We start from the raw sequence: 20,312 nt of genomic DNA on the forward strand, positions 1-20,312 counted from the left end.
AAAAAAGGTGTTAAGTCGTCTTAAGTTGTTTTATCAAAGGCCTACTGACATATGTATAACTTTTTCAGCCTGAAATATTCGAATATTTAAAGGATTGCGCTTTAATCTCTTACTTGCGTAAAATTAATATTCAGTAAAATTTAACTCAAGAAAAGACAAATTGTGCCAAATTTTCAATTTTTTTTTTATCATTTATTATTTAATATAATCTGCTTGGTTTATGCAAAACGTAATACATGTAAATCGGAAATAAACCGTATGTACCCACGGGGTGATCCATGGAGCTATTGGAACTTTAACTATCGATTTTTTTTTAGTTTGTTAAAATAACATCTGTGATGGGCCAGAAATTTAGCTTATGAGTTGATATTTACAAAAGTGGTTGCTTATCGCTTGAAAAAAGTGGAACCGTTTGATTACCAATACAAATTGCGTAATTTTCGAGAAAAAGCTAGATCTGTAACGCTCGGTAGATATCATTTGCGCTGAGATACTATCAGTTGGTTCATATCAAACAATCAGAATTAGTAAAAAAAGTATAGTATACAAATGAAATTATTAATCACGGGGGGAAAAAAATTAATAATAAAAAATATTCAATAGTTTACTTTTTTTACCCATAATAGATAATGGTCGTCCGTGTTTTATACGTTCTTTTGCTTCGTAATGGTTCCACCAGAAGTATTTGAATATTTCAAAAAATAAAATACACTAATATTTACTGAAACTAAAATCTACGCCATATTTATTCGATGTATACGTATGTATGTATATTTTATAAACATATATTTTGTATGTACGTTTATGTGATTAGATATATATAATGTTATAGGTGTATTTTATAAAAAAAAACAATCAATGATATACAAAATGCACTTAACACTTAAAATTACGCGTACGCAATAGACGGATATGCGGGAACAAAAGGTGCGCCGCTCATGTACTCTTAAAGAATACACAATGCTCGAAAGTAGACATCTACACATATAATAATTTCCTAAGACCAAAAATACAATACAATAATCTTTTGTAATAAACAAAACTACTTTTTTTTTATTAAAAATGAACCGTTGTATAATTTTTTTTCTACTAAAGGGAATGTTTTGCTTAAGATTTTTGGCCAAAAATTGAGCAAAATTGTCAGGAATGTTGGTTGTGGTGAGATGGGTGTTATTTCTGTTATCTTAAAAATATTTTAGTTATAATTTTTCATGATTTTTAGTTTGCTTGATTTACTAAATGATTTTGTTGTGAAGGTCACAGTTGTTTAAGGCATTGTTTTATTAACTACAAAATTTACTCAAATAAGTACAAAAACAAATTATAATTTTTTTTTGCTTTACGCTTCGCTTAGTTCTTTTTTTTTACTAGTGACTAAAAACTACTTCTGCTGCTTTAATTTTCGAGAAGCGCAGGCAAATATATTGTAGTCAGTTATGTATAGCTTTGCCTATTCTATCGTCAAAAATAACTGGGAATTTGAAAAAGTGCATGAGAAGTAGAGAGCTATCGCTGCAGAAAATCTAGACAATTTTAGAAACAGGTAGTGTCTTTTGTTTTTAATTTTTGTGTATATTAGGAATTGTGAGTAACTGAGAAAAATACAAAAATGTCACATATGTATGTGCACAAGAATTGAAAGAAAAACAACAAAAAATTAGTTGAAAAATGTATTAATCAGTTTTAAGTAAGTGTGAGGTTATGTTTACCTGTTTTTAAGCTCAATATTGTCGGTTAAGCGTTTATCCGTTTTCTTATTCCTTTCTTCTTATTCTTATTCAATTCCTGTTCTGTTCGAGAAAGTTAGTTCTTTTTATCAGATAATTTTAGAAAACCTAAAATACTCGTAAATGCACAAAATATATTTTTTTGAAATTGTTTTCCTTCGTAGTTGGAAAAACCAGAAAAATTCGAAAATATATATAATATATGTACATATATTTTTTTAAATTTAAGTCTTAAACAGGATTGGAGAAACATTCTTCAGGCCTTCTGTCTTCGTAGTGTTTAGAACATGACAAAATGAAAATTATCAATAAAAATTATTCTTAGTTAGTTTTTGAGATATCGGATGATGAACCGGAATCGGCAATGCCTTTTTAAAGTTTTTCAAATCATCTTTTTTACTTATTCGCTTTCGATAATCCTTATTTTTTAAATTTATCATTATAAAGCCATTTTTTTTTCAAATACCGTTCATTTGGACCTTTCAATTTTCCGAGTTGCTAAAAACTTCTTAAACTTTTAGTTTTAATTTAACTCTTATTAAATCTTCTCTCACTTTTTTAAATAACTGAAAAATGTATATATATTCCATTTCGCGAATTTAAGTATCTGCTGCTTATGTACTCCGCTCCAAGGATTTGTTTTTATAATTCCCTTTAATAACTGAGCTGAGTTTTTAAAGTCAGCTAATAAAGAAGATTTACACGTGAAAAGGTGGTTATCTTAGCAATTATTTTACAAAAATTACGTTAAGCCGATTAAGCCTGTCAAAACCATTTTATTTCATAAACTATAAAGCAAAGTTTAGCTCATGCGCATGACTCATAACTATAACGGCTGCAAAACAAAATTCAAAAACGCAAACACAAACTGGAATCTCGATTATTCCAAATTAAAAATACATACAATATGGTAATTGATCAAATTCAGACATTTTTAAAGTAATACTTAATCTTTTATGGCTTATATAGTTGCCGAAATGTTACTGCGTGATGCCCTACATACATATGTAGGATATGTATAGCTGCGAGTGAATGAATTTGTGTGAGTGTGTGTAAATAGATGACGAAGCGCATCGCTAACTAAATTAAAATTTACTTGCGTATATTCGATTTTATTCGGGTTTTAGTTATTCACTTTTCTTCAATGCTGCCTTGTGTTCCGCATTAGCGGCACTAACAGCGACGGTGGCCCCGCTTGTCGTAAGAATGGATGCGCCAATAGTTCGGCGGCAGTGGCACGCTGCGCCGGGTCACGCACCAGCATACGATCCAAGAAAGACTGTAGTCGTGGTGATACTTTGTGGGCATTCTTTAAATTCGGGGGCTGCATATCGCGTATGCGACGCATTGCTTGCAGTGGCGGTTCATTAAAGAAGGGTGGCTCACCGTCCACCATCTCGATAACCATAATACCGAGTGACCAGATATCCACTTCGGGACCGTATGGCAAACGCGATATTACCTCGGGTGACATCCAATATGGCGTGCCAACGAGTGACTTACGTTTCGGCAGCTCTTGTGAAACTTGCGCACAAAAGCCGAAATCTGATAGCTTCACACGGCCATCGGCGGCTAATAGAATAGAATCGGATTTGATGTCGCGATGAATGACACCCTGTGGAAGAAGGAAATATTTAGTTGAAAAAAATTGTCAACTCTAAAATAAAAAATATCAGTTTTTAGCACTCTTCGCTACGAACTTCACTCAATGACAACGCCCAATTTATGAAAGGTACAGAAATTCCGAAACATAGGTAAGTGATGTAAAAGATAAGCGAAAGTGAAAACAAACAAGCAATAAATTAAAGCATAGAAATCGCTTGCATTTCATGCTCTGACTCATCCCCCATGCCACACACGTACGACAGTTGACGAACGTGCTCAGACGTACCTGCGAATGTAAATAGGCTAATGCTTTGAGACATTGCTTGCACACGGTGGCGATTTGTTCCTCATCCATGCGTGAATGTGTGACGATGTCGGTGAGAGCGCCGCCCTCCAAATATTCCATGACAACCCATAGTTCATCGTTTACTAAAAAACTGGAGTAGGTCTCCACGATGTTGGGATGGTGGTAGTCACGCATAATGACCACTTCGTTGAAAAGCAATTCTCGCCGTTGTTGTTTGCGCAGATCCATTTTCTTAACGGCCACCTGACGACCTACAAGAAATTAGAAAAAAAAATACATATACATACACATATATACAGTTATTTTTGAACTGGAAACTCCGCAGTAACTACCTGTTGACTTGTCAGTGGCAATGCATACGGTGCCTGTTGATCCTTCACCAATTTTCATGAAGTTGTCTAGGTTCTCACGGGGATCTCCGGCTGAAACAACCATTTGCAAAGCAGCGCGGAACTACAATACAAATTTTTAAATAAAACTTATGGTATGTAATATATATACAATTTTTATTTTCCGCTTTTACCTGTTCGTGTGTCAGCCTCTGCTCCTGTTTAGGTGGCGGCATAGCGCTAACTCCTCCTGCCACTGTACTACCTCCCACGCCGCTGGCGCCACCACTTGAGCTCGAAGCACGCGACGCCGACTTCGCATGTAAATGCGGATGAGTGTGGTGTGGGTTTTGATTTTGATCTCCGCTGGTGCCTAAATGCTTTGCAGCATGTTGGACAGATTCCATACCTCCGGGTTGATAAGCCGTGAAGCCACTACCCCCGTTATTGTTGTTTAAATTGCTGTGTGGGTGCGTATGTGCCGAGGAAGCATGTGAGTGAGTGGAACGTGTCCCGCTAGCCACTGAACCCACCGGCGACGTCTGTTGCGGTTGTCCACTGCCACCTAGATGGTGTGAGGGTGGTGCCGGCCGGTAATGCGGGGCACTAACCATAGGCGTACCACTGAGCGATGGCTGTGGCTGTGCGGGCTGATGTTGTTGCTGACCTAATGTGAAATCCGTACGTACAGCGAGTGGCCCATGACCGACGCCATTCTGCGTGCTGTACTGACCAGCATTTTGTGAGTAAATGCCATGTGCTGACTGTTGCAGGTAAGCTGTTGTGGCACCTATTGATGCATTAGCGCCAATACTGGCACCCATCACACCGCCGCTAAGGGGTGGTGGTTTGTAGCCACTGTATGGTAATGTTTGGCCAGGCACGGGTGTGGGAGCTGTTATCGATGCACTTTCTTCTGGTACGGCCGGTGGTACATTGGCGTTACCTCGCAAATCGCGCCGCACACGCGGTGGGCTAGAGCTGCGCAACGAATTAGAGCGGGCTACATGTGACGTTTTCGGTAGCACAATACCACCTGTATTTGGGCCAATACCACCTGTTGCCGCCCCAGCCGTAGTTGCGGCATTATTATGCTCGATAAAGTAGTGCGCATGCGCTGTTTGATGGTGTCCCAATGCTGCGCTGGCGTTCGGGGCAATGCTACTATTTAATGAGGTCGTATCCGCTTTGTTGTTGTTGTGATGCGGTCGCACAATTGTTTTCAAGTCAAGTATTTCGGTTGGAGTTATTTCAGACGGATCGACTAAAGGTAGTGGCCTATTTGTTGATTTAAGTATTTGATTATTGCCAACGATGGATGCCCATTGTAGCGGTAAACCGACATAACGCCCCTCGCGTTTGTCGAATCCCGTGTGCACGCGATGCTCAAAATTACTAGGCATAGAAATCAAAGGTTTCTTCTTCTTCTTTGAGAACATTTTGTCGCACTTTGTGTACTTGCGCCGTATTCACTGCCACTATGTGCTACAATGATAGGTGAAAATTCGTGAAATTCCTCTACGAACGATGTGAATTTCCCGTCTCAGTTTGTTGACTTTATTATTTACCTCTGCCCAATGCGCACACACCCCGCTCTTATCCAAAAAGCAACAAATCTTTTTGTTGTTGCACAGCTAAGCCCCACACCCGTTGTTAGTGGCCGTTGCTGCTTGGCTTCCTGCCTTCACCTGCGTTTTATAGCTACAGTTTATTTTCATTCATAAAATTTCAAACTTTGTCCACACTTTAACCTGCACTTCACACTGCGAACGTTTCAAATTCATTACATTTCACGTAAAAACATAGTTTATAAATAACAAATATAACTTACAATGAAAAATTTGAAATAAATCAAAAGAATGTCTGAGCGCACTAAACTAATTTAATTTTGCATTTTCTCTTTGCGATGGCATTTGTTCTCTCCCTTCGCATTTTTGGCCACCACCTTTGCACTCTTTTTCGCTGTCAATATGGCGTCTGAGAAGTGTTGTTAAACGATGTTTTAAAAATTGACCAAAATTTGTAAAATAATTTATTTAACATTGTCATACATATTTGCGAAACTAAAAAACAAAGATCTGTTTATCTGCCTAACTTAATTACATAAGTTTATAGAATGTATATAGCATTATAATAAGTTGTAGTTTTTCTCAACGCAGTGATGGTCCATTTATTTTTTGCGCCGTCAATTTTAATTTTTAGTCGGCACTGAACAACTACAGCTGCTCGCCAACGCCGCCGGTGTTCTTGTCATAACGCACTCTAGTTTCTGCAGATTACTCTTTTTACCTGAATAGGTATTTTATTTGGTCATAATTTAAACAAAGAATTGTTAAATAAACGCAACAAAATGTCTAATAATTCCAATTTATCTGTCGCTGTGGTTTGTTCCTCAAACATGAATCGTTCAATGGAGGCACACAATTTTCTAGCGAAAAAGGGCTACAATGTGCGCTCCTTTGGCACAGGTGAACGTGTAAAGCTCCCAGGCACAGCAATTGACAAGCCTAATATTTATGAATTTGGTACGCCTTATGACATGATCTACCAGGATCTTCTTACAAAGGATAAACAATAGTAAGTTTGGGCGGTATCCCAAAGACAAGATATAGCTCATTCACTTCAGTAGTGTCATAATCCCTAAACTTAGGGATTCATAGTAAGTTGAAGTTAATGAGCGTTATGTACGACATTGTATGATGTTTTTGTTATGGTTTGTCTAAATTCTATTCCAGTTATACACAAAATGGGCTTCTACATATGCTGGACCGCAATCGGAGAATTAAAAAGTGTCCAGAGCGTTTTCAGGAGTGCAAAGAACAATTCGATATCATTGTGACAGTGGAAGAGCGTGTTTACGATCAAGTGCTCGAACACATGGAATCGTGTGATCCTACCGATAATCGACCTGTGCACATATTCAACGTGGATATTGAGGACAATCACGAAGAGGCGTTAATGGGCGCTTTTCTCATAACGGATATGATAAATATGGTAATGATGAAGAGAAACCAAAAACTATATCCAGTTCGACTACTTGTCTCAGTGTTAAAATTAAAATTGAGTCTGGAGGTGATAGAAGTGTATGAGTTGAAGGGTGTGATTATGAAAGCCTTTCACGCTTTTAACACATTACCTAAGTTAATTTATAGGTTGCATAAATATACGGAACACTCAATGCAAAATGAACGCCTTATATTATTTTGTAATTCTTTTTTAGCAGGGTTAAAGTGCGTTTGCGTGGATGCTGTAAGTAAGAAATGAAATGATTTATTTTAAGTTTTATACGATTTTCAAATATCTATAAATTATGATTCTTTTAAAGAAAATGAAAACTAGCAGCAAAAAAAAAAAAAAAAAAAAAAAATGTGGAAGCTTTCGTCTCTTAATAAGAAAGTAAATTAAGCAATCGATGCTCATAAAAGTTAGAAAATGGTCAGTAAGCATACAAGTTTTGTGCTACGGATTGAAATTCTCTAAATGCCAAAAACAATTATTTTATAAACAAGGCTTATGTAAAATTTAAACTACAAATTCAAACAAAAATAAAAAAATATTAATGGTCGTTTGCGACGTATTCGTTCCTGATTCAAAGGAAATTATACCGTAACTGGCTATAAAATCCACAGAAAAGGAAGGGCTTAATTGGTTTTACATATCTTATGTTTTGTGATTTCATTTTATTAAACAAACAGTTTCTTTTAGCAGTTTCCGTTTCTTATTCCATTCCACAGCTTTAGGAGTATACTTCAATTCATATTTTTATATCACTAATCCAACAAAGTCTTCAATAGGTTCCTTCACATCTGAACTCATGCACAATATGCCTCCATAATTACCTCACAGCGTTAAAATTTATATATTTTTTTGTATTTCAACTTTAGATGGCTAAATCGAATGACCTGGACAATGATATTGACGAGCTGCTGCAAGAATTCGAATCTCGGCGCAACAAAACTGTTCTGCATTCGGTACTCTTTTACTGACAATTGTTCAAACTGTAGACGGAAATAAAAAAAAAAAACGAGTCGTGCGTTACAATAACAAAACGGAGGCTTCATGTATTTTTTGTCACAGTTTTCTTTGTTGGCGTAACGGCATTAAACGGTAAAAAACTATCCTATAAATGTATGTTTGTAATATTACTGTAAACTAATTTGAAAAAAAAATATGGAAACGGATATAAAATAATACTGATATGCATAAATCTACATCCGCACAGAGTACTGTAGATCAGATGAGGGCAGGGCAGAAAAGTGTTTGTAACACAAAAAAGCTATATTGAGTAGAGAAAGTCATAACATAGAGTTAGAATCGTACAAGTTAGGATGATAATATTAAAAATAAAAGTAATAATCAAAATCACAAAATTTTCATGACATGAATTTAGCTGCGACGAACTAATGCTAGTTAAAAATACATTTATAAGTATATACCTAAATAAAATTAAATTGTTAAACAATAAATCAAAACAATAATATCAAAACTTTATTCGCTTATAAATATCTTCTTTCGATTAGTTTCATTCAGAAGTTGTCTTCATTTTCTTTTTCCATTTTTTCATTATAAAATATGTATATGCATATGCACTTACAAATATCTTTAAGTTATGCTAAATTGTACCATGCTCTAGGCAAAATGTAAACAATGAACCAACGACGTGCAGGAGTACTTGATTCCCATGGCAGCCGTTTCTACGTTACCGGAATGACTCGGGTTTTTATTCCCGACCAAGGGCTGCCGCCCCAGTACACTAGCCCTGTCTAGTGATCCGTATCTTACCCTAAACCTTTCGTCACAGGAGCAACTCATTGCAGCCAGTTTGCTCCAAATACTTCTCTTCCGGGCTGGCGTCGAACCCAACCCCGGACTTGAAGTATTCTACTGCTGCATCTGCCACAAACGGCTCCACCCGAACTCTACCTCGGTTAGGTGTAACCAGTGCAACGGGTGGTGCCGTCTTAAGACCTGCTCAAGCCTTAGGACACATAGGGAGTGGTCCACAAGGTATGTGGCCACGTGTTGCTCCCGCTCACAGGCGGTCCCCGCCTCCACGGCTATACTGCCCTCAGTGCCGGCACATCACACTGCCGCCACTAACAACACCTCAACGGTCAGGAGCCCCCAAGAGCAACACAACTCCCTCTCCAACCCACAACCCTCCTGCTCCTACCCCAGTGCGGGGACAAACCAGCAGCTCTTGGTCCCCCGCACAGTCTGCTCCGTGTGCCAGGCCGTCGTTCCTCGGAACATGACAACTGTCCAATGTAATTCCTGCAGTGGCTGGTGTCATTTTTGGAGGTGCTCCGGCCTGCACACCACCCGTGAGTGGACACGCGACTACGTTGCCCCCTGCTGCAGAGCTCTGCACCCGCAACCGCCCCCCGAGGCGCGGCCAACCGTCAACATCAGGCCATTTCCCATTTTGCGGAACGCACAGCAGGACCAACGCAGACAACATCACGCATCCCTCACCCCCAGAATTACGACGACACTCCCGCGAAGCTTCAAGCTTCTGCAACTGAACTGCAACGGACTCACGAGCAAGATTGACGAGATAGTCGACTTCATGAGTCGGTTCGGAATCAAGATAGCTGCGGTCCAGGAGACAAAACTGCACGCTAGCTCCCCCCTGATTACCAGGGACGGCTACAACGTGCACCGAAAGGATCGCGAGCGAGACAACGGTGGTGGCCTAGCGTTCATAGTACACCATTCAGTGCAGTATCGTCTTATTGATGAAGGCATCGACCGCAGGGACAGCACCTTAGAACGTCAAGGTATAGCTGTCCGGTCAGGCGATGCCGAGCTCGAAATCTACAATATTTATATACCCCCTGTCACCTGCTGCCCGGCAGGATATCTCCCCGATATTGGTGCGCTCATCAGGGGAGAAAACCGATTGGTAGTAGGTGACTTTAACGCGCATCACGATCTTTGGCATTCAAGCCTGCCAAATGATCGTAGGGGACAGTTATTGGCAGAGCAGATAGACGATTCGACGTTCAGCACTGTAAACGACGACGCCCCCACTAGGGTAGTGGGCAATTGTAGCAGCTCGCCTGACATAACAATTGCTAGCGCTGAACTGATAAATAGCATAACCTGGCGACCTATTGCTTGCATCAGACCACTTGCCCATTATCATCTCGATCGAGAGACCTGCCGACTTTGTTTCCGCGGATCACCGGTCATATATCAACTTTAACAAAGCTGATTGGACCAGATTCGCGGAATTTACTGAGAACATCTTCGCAGCCCTACCCACTCTCACCGATGTGCGCGCAGGCGAACGCGCATTCCGCAAGGCGATTACAGCCGCCGCGGCTCGCTTCATACCTGCTGGACGGATCCGGGAATTACGTCCCAATTTCCCAGCCGAAGCAGCCGTTATGGCAAACGAGCGTGACCGCCTACGCCAGGCCGACCCCGGGGATCTTCGCATAAAGGATCTCAATTCGGAGATCCGGCAACTGGTCACCCAACATAAGCGGACCAAATGGGTGGAGCATCTGAAGTCCTGTAACTTCACCTTTGGTGTGAGCAAGCTCTATCACCTTCAACGGTCGTACTTCGTCGGACCCGAAGAAATGCGCGAGCTACTTTAGCCGGCAATTTATATTGCATCCTCCGGTCGACAGATCCAAGCGTTGTGCCACCAGACGGCTGCACAAACTGCCCTACAACAGTGCACCGCTTGCTTTCACCAGCGACGAGGTTCAGGGGGCCATCAAACAAATGAAACCATCAAAAGCCATTGGCCCCGACGGACTAAACATGCTGATGCTGAAAAAGCTGGGTCCATTGGGAGTAGATTACCTCACAAAGGTCTTCAACCTGTCTATGGCCACTCTCATCATTCCTGATAAGTGGAAATTAGGGAGAGTGGTCCCACTGCTGAAGCCTGGGGAACCCGCCAACCAAGGGGAGTCTTATCGTCCGATAACTCTCCTTTCCCCAGTAGTGAAGACTCTTGAAGCCCTTCTACTCCCACTCCTCACTGAACACCTGACTCCAGCCCCACACCAGCATGGTTTCCGTAGAGTGCACAGTACCACCACGGCACTCACCGTCATAAACACCCAGGTAAACCGCGGACTAAACCAAAACCGCCCCTGCGAGAGGACTGTCCTAGTAGCGTTGGACCTACAAAAGGCTTTCGACACAGTCAGCCACGCCACGCTACTAGATGACATTTTACAGTCGACACTCCCGCCAGGGCTGAAGAGGTGGACCGCGAACTACCTGAGTGGTCGTCACTCGTCGGTAATATTTCGAGACCAAACCTGAAAACAGAGAAAAATAAAGCAAGGAGTACCGCAGGGTGGTGTCCTTTCACCCTTGCTTTTTAATTTCTATATTTCGAAACTCCCCCAGCCACGAGAGGGAGTCTCACTGGTCTCATATGCCGACGACTGCACGATAATGGCGTCGGGAAATGACATTAATGGCCTATTCTCAAAAGTAAACGACTACCTCGCCCGCCTTTCTCGCTTCTTCACTGCGAGAAACTTAAAACTTTCTCCCACTAAATCCACGGCGACCCTTTTCACCACCTGGACAAAGGAGGTCAAGCTGCCACTTCAGGTGCACGTCGATGATACCCCAATACCGACGGTAAACAACCCCAGAATTTTGGGAGTCACCTTTGACAGCTTGCTCTCCTTCTCAGCGCACACAACCGCTATTGCAACGAGAGTACAGAATCGCAACAAGGTCCTCAAGTCGCTTGCCGGCAGCACTTGGGGCAAAGACAAAGAAATGTTGTTGTCGACTTTCAAAGCAATAGGCCGACCGGTTCTGAACTATGCCGCGCCTGTCTGGTCGCCTGGAACCAGTGATACGCAGTGGACGAAGCTTCAGACCTGCCAGAATACTGCCATCAGGACCGCGACAGGATGTCTCCTGATGTCCCCTATTCATCACCTACATGACGAGGCGCACATGCTCCCGGTTAAGGAGCACAACAAAATGCTCGGCAAGCAGTTTCTGCTTGGGTGTCACCGTAGGCCTCACCTATGCAGACACCTGCTCGAGCCTGAGCCACCTCCCAGGCACATCAGGAGACATTTCCTCAACTACGTGGACGAGATCCAGGACAAAACGGACAGACCACTCCAGGATCAGACAGTATACAGACAGGCAATTAGCGACATTCATCGGGAGACCCTTACCACCTTCCTAAGCTCCCGACCCCCGAATGCCGTTATAGGAATCCAACCACCACCTATCGTAGACGAAGAGCTCCAGCTTCCTCGAGAGTCCCGCGTAATCCTGGCACAACTACGTTCTGGATATTGTAGTAGGTTAAACTCCTACCTATCCAGAATCGACCCCGACATACTAAACATATGTCCAGCATGTGAAGGTACCCCGCACGACACTAACCACCTCTTCACATGCCCCATCAAACCCACTCATCTAACACCTCTCTCCCTCTGGACCCAACCCGTCGAAACTGCCAGTTTCCTGGGCCTACCGTTAGATGAGCTAGACGAAGACGACCGGTAATTTACACTACACTGACAGGGCGAAGATACTGCTACAACAACAACAAGTACTTGATATACAGATTGGCATTGAGAGAAATGAAGAAGGCGGAGAAAATGTAAAAGCACTGCACTTTTGATAGTTTCACATAAGCTCAACTTTCTAGTAAACAAACATAAATAACATATTACAAATGTGCAAGCATAAACATGTGTGGATGCTTGACATAAAAAAAAAATATAATAATAAAAAAAAAATAAACTTAAATAAAACGTACAATAATTATAAAACAAAAAAAGAGAAACTGTGCTATTTACAGCAAGAGAAAATGAGTACGTACTTATATGTACGAGTGTGTCTCATAACTGTTGAAGAGAGCCAAGAATTAAAGAAAAATATAATAAATACTTTGATACTTCGGAGGCATATTTAGTGGCTAAAAATTGTCATTTAAGAAAAAAATTGTCATTTTATGCCACAAATTGAAAAATGTATTTCACAAAATTCGTCTGCTTTGTGGAGCTCGTCTTCAAGTTGTTCTGCAAATGGAGGACGCTTTCCTCGGATAAACTTCATTTATACAAAAATATAATATAACAAATTTGTAGACGTATGGCTCATTCAACGAATAGATAAAAACGAAATTTATGTTAATATTTGCAAATTTGAGTACTCCAAAGAAGCCTTTACTTCAATTGTCACAACCATGGCGAAAATGTTCCAGAAAAAGGAAATCAGATTTAGGATAAACGGAAAATACTCGTTGTAACGCAAAAGTCTTTAAAGTTGTGGAAAATGGCATTTATGTATAACGTGGACATCATAGATAATTTCCTAGCGCATCCTTAATTATGAACGAGTAAGTAACTCCGAGTGGCCCTGAGAAATAAATTTAGTTCAGTAAAAAATAATGCTTATATTTTATATTCATACTCGACTTACCACACCTTTTTTAAACCATCTTTAATGTTTTTTACATATTTTAAAAGGTTAACACTTCCGTAATTTTGTGTAAAAAATTCAAGCAAATCAGAGGAAAACTGAGGGAGTTATAGAATTTTGACTGGAAGAACTTAGCAAGGGCGATTTGGTACTAGTGAGGCTTTGGGCTCATTTTACCGATTTTTTTTTAGCTGAATTTAATGTTTTTTGCATATTTGGAAAGGTCAATGCTTCCGTAATTTTGTGTAAAAATTTCAAGCAAATCAGAGGAAAACTAAGGGCGTTATAGAACTTTGACTGAAGAATCTAGCAAGGGACTTTAGGCTCATTTGATCGATTTTATTTTTAACCGACTTTTGTGTTTTTTGCATATTTCAAAGTAAAATTCAATAGAATGTCTGTCTCGTTATTTAATAGCTACACCTCGTATAGGTATGTTTGTAAGTTACATTTTGGCTTAAGCAATTTTTTTATTCCGACATTGATTAACTTTTTCTTTCGTTTGCTATATTTTTTTCTATGCTTAGAATTTGTGGCTTGTCGTCTTTTCTATGACTCAACAACGGGCAATCCGGTAAATTCGCTTAATATTTCTTGAATCACATACCCGTACGTACATATAGTATAAATGCTTTTAATTGTGTTACTCTCTGTATTTCGTCTTGCTATCAACTCAAAAATTTACTCAGTCATCTATTTGCTCCTTACTTGCCAAACCACGTGCTGGGCACGCTTTAAGCATTCATAGAAAACACAAATAAGTATGTGCATATAATTTTGGATGCTCAGCATAGCAGGGCTTAAAATGGGCTGATTTAATCTTGACACAGAGTTCTGCAAGTTCGCTAGGAAGCTTTAAAAAATGCAGAAAATAATACATTTTTTAAGAAGATTTTTTTGCGAAGAAAACAATTTTTTCTTTTTTTTTATGAGACATTAATACTCAAAACATTAAATCAAATTAGCAACTGTTTTCGATAGCCTTCTCTGCACTCATCTAATCTCTGCCCTGCTTATAAATTGTTTAGTGGCCTGATGTTGATAACGAGCCGGCAAAAAAATTGACGCTTTTACCACTTTGATCAAAAAGTTCCCAGAACAAAGTGTCAGGTGACGCTCTAATTTGATTTGATTTTGTATTAAATTTTGCATTAAAAATGGATTCAATTGTGTGAAAACCTTAGAAATGTTGGGAAACAGTTTCGGTAGTGATACTCTAAAGATGGCCCTGATGAAGGCAATAACATAACTTTTGAGGAATAAAATTGTATATTAAATTTTCTGTACATATCCGGGAACTTTTTGATCAAGGTGGTATGTACATACTTACATGCATACAGTTATAATTACTCAGTGTAATGATTCCTCCCGTACTTGTGCAGAAGTACATTGAAGAATATCACAAAAAATCGAATTTTCTATTAATGAAATTACTTTTTAAACATGTTTTTTCCAAAAAAATCCCCTTAGATATCAAACGTATATACGTTTATAATGAGATTTTTGGAAGTACTTCCGAATCGTTGCAGCTCACATAAATTTTACATTTTCCGAAATATTTTGACGTTTGAGTTTTAAAATATATTATAAATTTTATCCCTTTGCGATCGGGAAATTTTTCTGATGGGAGTACCAGCTAATCGGAGCAAATTTAGCTTTTCGAAGTTATTTGTCGCTTAGTGATTTAAAGCAAATAAGTAAATAAGGCGGCCGCCGTAGCCGAATGGGTTAGTGCGTGACTACCGTTCGGAACTCACAGAGAGAACGTAGGTTCGAATCTCGGTGAAACACCAAATTAAGAAAAATATTTTTCTAATAGCGGTCGTCCCCCGGCAGGCAATGGCAAACCTCCGAGTGTATTTCTGCCATGTAAAAACTCCTCATAAAAATATCTGCCGTTCGGAGTCGGCTTGAAACTGTAGGTCCCTCCATTTGTGGAACAACATCAAGACGCACACCACAAATAGGAGGAGGAGTTTGGCCAAACACCCAAAAAGGGTGTACGCGCCAGTTAGAAAATACTAATATATTAGAAAATACTAATAGAATTCGTTGAAGCTGATTTATTTTGTTTAATAGTATTGCTTTCTACTGATCTCAACTGTACTGATCCCGGATATCTTTCTTTTTCTCTTAATGCGTTCTCGGCACCGAATTTTACGACGACTTGCGAATGCCGCCACTGTGGCAGCATCAACCGCAAAGGGCTATAATTCCAATGGAAAAACAGTACTAATTTTTTATGATAGAGAGTGATACACACTAAGGTATATACATATGTACGTATACTTACATACATATGTACATATATGTGCATATTATATATTTTTGTTGAATTAAATTAAGCTTTCATGGAACATATCTTCTTGTGGTTGCTATTGCTAATTTTACTGAGAGCTGAGTCCATGCGCCAGCGCACAGTTATCACGTGTGAGTGCTAACATATTTTCAATAATTATTTTAATGTATTGTTTTGTTACATTTTAAAAACCTGAAATAGGGGCAATTAAATTAAAAACAAAGAAGATTGCTGCCTACTCTTTTTTAGATTTTATTGTTATCAAGTTTTGTTGTTTGTTTTAAATGTGGGCGGCACCAAGAAAAATAAAAATTCGTCCTTTAGAGGTCAGATTAGAAACGGAGAGGAGTATTGATAAAAAATCGAATGTTTTGTGTAAATACGTAAGTATGGAAATATGTACGAAATATGCATTCACGCACGTACGTATATGAACTATGTGTAGTATGAAACGAATTTTCAATAAATAATAATTTCCTTACAACAGCTCGCGGAGGTTGGCAGCAATTTTCTCTAAAGTTGGAATCTTAGCAAATTTAAAACGTTTATAAACATGCCAAAGCAAGGTAATGATGCATTTATGTATTATTAAGATATATCATAAAATTAGTTTTGGCGTACGAAAAAATAAAATGATTGGCAAAGTAAAATTTATTTTCAACAAAGAGAAGTTAAACAAAAATTTGTTCTATAGTCTTTAGTGACTTTGAAAGCGATAAAGACTTGTTAAATAAAATAATTATTATTAAAAATTTAAAATGCTATATAAAAATGTCTTTCTAAAAATTTTTTTTTTTCAATAATTTTATCTGACTAATCTGAAAACCTCGGATGTGAACTTCCAACACTGATGACGATCCCTGCAAACGAAATAAGGAATACGATTTGAGGGCATGCACCTGGAATGTCCGGTCCCTTAATGGGGAAGGTGCCTCTGCCCGGCTGGTTGATGTCCTCGTGAGAGTAAAGGCTGACATCACTGCCATCCAAGAGATGCGATGGACGGGGCAAGGCAAGAAAACCATAGGACCTTGCGACGTTTACTACAGCTGCCATATAAAGGAGCGCAAATTCGGTGTCGGATTTGTTGTGGGAGAGAAACTTCGTCGCCAAGTACTGTCGCCCACTCCGGTGGACGAGCGTCTCGCAATAATCCGCATCAAAGCCCGTTTTTTTTAACATATTGCTAATTTGCGCCCACGCCCCGACGGAAGAGAAGGACGATGCGACCAAAGATTCATTCTATGAGCGCTGTCCCCGCCACGACACAAAAATCGTGCTTGGCGACTTCAACGCCAGGGTGGGCAAGGTGGGAATTTTTGGTCCCACAGTCGGAAAATTCCTGCAATCTGTGCCAATTACCGTGGGATTAGTCTTCTAAATATCGCCTATAAGGTTCTAGCGAGCGTATTGTGTGAAAGGCTGAAGCCCACCGTCAACCAACTGATTGGACCTTATCAGTGTGGCTTTAGACCTGGAAAGTCTACCATCGACCAAATATTTACAATGCGCCAAATCTTGGAAAAGACCCACGAAAGGAGAATCGACACACACCATCTCTTCGTCGATTTCCAAGCTGCATTCGACAGTACGAATAGGAGTTATCTGTATGCCGCGATGTCTGAATTTGGTATCCCCACAAAACTAATACGGCTTTGCAAGATGACGTTGTTCAACACCAGCAGCGCCGTCAGAATTAGGAAGGACCTCTCCGAGCCGTTTGATACCAAACGAGGTTTCAGACAAGGTGACTCGCTGTCGTGTGACTTCTTTAACCTGATGTTGGAGAGCATCGTACGAGCCGCAGAACTTAATCGCTCAGGCACAATTTTTTATAAGAGCGTATAATTGTTGGCGTATGCCGATGATATCGATATCATCGTACTTAACAACAGCGCTGTTAGTTCTGCCTTCTCCAAACTGGATAAAGAGGCATAGCGAATGGGTTTGGTGGTGAACGAGGACAAAACGAAGTACCTCCTGTCTTCAAACAAGCAGTCGGCGCACTCGCGTATCGGCACCCACGTCACTGTTGACAGTTATAATTTCGAGGTTGTAAAATACTTTGTTTATTTAGGAACCAGCATTAACACCGATAACAATGTCAGCCTTGAAATCCAACGTAGAATCTCTCTTGCCAACAAGTGCTACTTTGGACTAAGTAGGCAACTGACCAGTAAAGTCCTCTCTCGACGAACAAAACTAACACTCTACAAGACTCTCATCATGCCCGTCCTAACGTATGGCGCAGAAGCTTTGACGATGACAACATCCGATGAAGCGACGCTTGGAGTGTTCGAGAGAAAGATTCTGCGTAAGATTTTTGGACCTTTGCACGTTGGCAACGGCGAATATCGCAGACGATGGAACGATGAGCTGTATGAGCTTTACGACGACATAGACATAGCGCAGCGAATAAAGATCCAGCGGCTACGTTGGCTGGGTCATGTCTTCCGAATGGATACAAACGCTCCGACTTTGAAAGTATTCGATGCGGTACCAGCTGGTGGTGGCAGAGAAAGAGGAAGGCCTCCTCTGCGTTGGAAAGATCAGGTGGAGAAGGACTTGACTTCACTTGGTGTGTCCAATTGGCGCCAGTTAGCACGAGAAAGAAACGACTGGCGCGCTTTGTTAAACTCGGCCAAAATCGCGTAAGTGGTTATCGCGCCAATTAAGAAGAAGAAGAACCTGAAAACCTATATTTTTTACTAAAGATTTCTTTTAAACAAAAATTTGTTCTACAGTCTTTAATGGCTTTGAAAGCGATAAAGACTTGTTAAATAAAAACAAGTATTATTAGAAATTTAAAATGCCATATAAAAAATTTCTTTCTAAAAAATTTTTTTTTCAATAATTTGATATGACAAACCTGAAAACCTATAGGTATGTTTTACTAAAGATTTCTTTCAAACAAAAATTTGTGCTATATCCTTTAATGGCTTTGAAAGCGATAAAGACTTGTTAAATAAATAAAAAATTATTATTAAAAAATTAAAATGCCATATAAAACATTTCTTTCTAAAAATTTTTTTTTCAATAATTTGATCCGACAAACCTGAAAACCTATACTTTTTACTAAAAATTTCTTTCTAAAAATTGTATGTACATATATATATTAGCATTTGCAATTTTTTTTTTGCTATTTAAAATTTTTTTGTTAAAGAGTATATATTGATATCATTTAAAAAAATAATGTTTCTGAATCATATTATAAAATTAATGTAATGCTAAAAAAATGTGTTTAATATTTATCGGCAACGGTTGAAGTGAGTTGGTTTAAAGACTGAATGCCATTTCTACCTACTTTCCTACCTTTTTTTTGTATCATATAACAATAAAAACCATATATATATATCTAAGTTTCAAACCTTGTAAGAAATTTGAAAAAAATTAACATATTTTCACCAGAATATTACAATGGTTTTGGTACAACTTTGTTCAAGTTTAAGGTGGCGTAAATTTTTGATAATTTTTTTTTTTTGACGGTCTTATGCATTTTCTTCCATATAACAAATGTTCGAAACTTTTTTATATTTTTTATATGGTCGTAAATGTGCCCAATATTAAAGTTGCCACAAAACTGAAAGTCTAAATTTTTTATGAAAATTATGACAGAATGATGAAAACTTGTTTTTGTATAAAGTTTGAGACTTTGAGTTTTATGGTTTTATTGTAGTATGAACTATATTTTTTATAGAAAAATGAAAATAAAATTATATAAAAAGTAAAAAAATAGTCAAAGCATTGTAATATGTCGCATGGCTATTATTGTGAGCAGTGTGTAAGCCTGTATGCAGTGGTGTGATTTTTCATTTCCATAAACGCCGAAAAGCTTATTTATTGAAATTCGTTGTGATCCTTAGCCACAATCATCTTGTAACATTGGCTTTCATCAGCAAAACACTGGCTGCACCATTGATAGATTCATTTGTAAACATAGAATGTAAGTATTACCTCATTATGTGCACCGACACATACCTACATACGTAGATGTAGATTTCTAAGCACACGTATGTATATATGTACAACCAAATAGTCGCTCATGTGTTTTTGTTTATTTTGTTAACATCCCCTTTAACTTTTCAACGAATAATATGAACTTTTTACCTTTTTTATAAAAAAATTCTACGTTTTATTTTGCTTTTTTCTTTCATCGCACGTTGTCGCTCTGAGGGCAAAACGTTTGTAATTTTTTTAATTTGTTAGATTTTGAGATTTAGATTTTCAAATTTAGCTGCGCACTCAAGCGTGTTCTCATGCGCGGGTGTCCTTTAAGGTTTGCGGAATGGCTGCGTGGTATGTAGTGAGGTAGTGCTCGTAAGTCGAAAATTGCACAGTTATTCATTACTAATAGCAAATCGTACAATATATAAAAGTCGTACTTTATATTTGTATTCAGGGACTCAAAAAATCTCCGAGCTCAACAAGTTAGTATATGAAGATATATAGTATACATACATATAGGCTTTTTCATGACAGAAATACCCTGAGATGTTTATTTATCATTGCCTGCGGAGCGTCGTCTGCCACTGAGAAAAACTTTCTGTAATTTGATGTTTTACGTCCGCCACAGATTTTCCTGAAGTTTCGTCAACAATTTCCAGTAGTTTTTG

The 20,312-nt window shown here is 39.0% G+C and overlaps 3 protein-coding genes across 5 annotated transcripts in view; 1 reads left to right on the plus strand and 2 right to left on the minus strand.

Annotated features, from left to right (window-relative positions):
• Positions 1–717: 717 nt before the first annotated feature.
• Positions 718–5,907, minus strand: LOC129236902 (serine/threonine-protein kinase PAK mbt). Of its 3 annotated transcripts, none has more exons than XM_054871196.1 (5): positions 5,800–5,907; positions 4,163–5,731; positions 3,972–4,092; positions 3,619–3,890; positions 718–3,342 (listed from the first exon to the last, which is right to left on the minus strand). In XM_054871196.1, exons 2-5 carry the CDS (start codon positions 5,405–5,407, stop codon positions 2,869–2,871), a joined length of 2,112 nt encoding a protein of 703 aa, XP_054727171.1. In that variant the 5' UTR covers positions 5,408–5,731; positions 5,800–5,907; the 3' UTR covers positions 718–2,868. The 3 variants fall into 3 exon arrangements, with proteins under 3 accessions (XP_054727171.1, XP_054727173.1, XP_054727170.1); XM_054871198.1 differs by having other exon boundaries at positions 4,163–5,453; positions 5,537–5,864; XM_054871195.1 differs by having other exon boundaries at positions 4,163–5,863.
• A 285-nt stretch (positions 5,908–6,192) lies between these two features.
• On the plus strand, positions 6,193–7,996 carry LOC129236910 (RNA polymerase II subunit A C-terminal domain phosphatase SSU72). Its single transcript, XM_054871211.1, has 3 exons — positions 6,193–6,545; positions 6,704–6,962; positions 7,853–7,996. The coding sequence occupies exons 1-3, from the start codon at positions 6,319–6,321 to the stop codon at positions 7,952–7,954; spliced, it is 588 nt and encodes a 195-aa protein (XP_054727186.1). The 5' UTR covers positions 6,193–6,318; the 3' UTR covers positions 7,955–7,996.
• Positions 6,956–20,312, minus strand: part of LOC129236906 (caspase-8) — a 52,378-nt gene continuing 39,021 nt past the window's right edge. The window contains exon 9 of the transcript XR_008581727.1: positions 6,956–7,215. The gene's annotated coding sequence lies outside the window, so the exon portion shown is untranslated. The remainder of the gene's footprint in view (positions 7,216–20,312) is intronic.

This window comes from Anastrepha obliqua, chromosome 2 (assembly GCF_027943255.1).
Source record: "Anastrepha obliqua isolate idAnaObli1 chromosome 2, idAnaObli1_1.0, whole genome shotgun sequence".
Lineage (NCBI taxonomy): Eukaryota > Metazoa > Arthropoda > Insecta > Diptera > Tephritidae > Anastrepha > Anastrepha obliqua.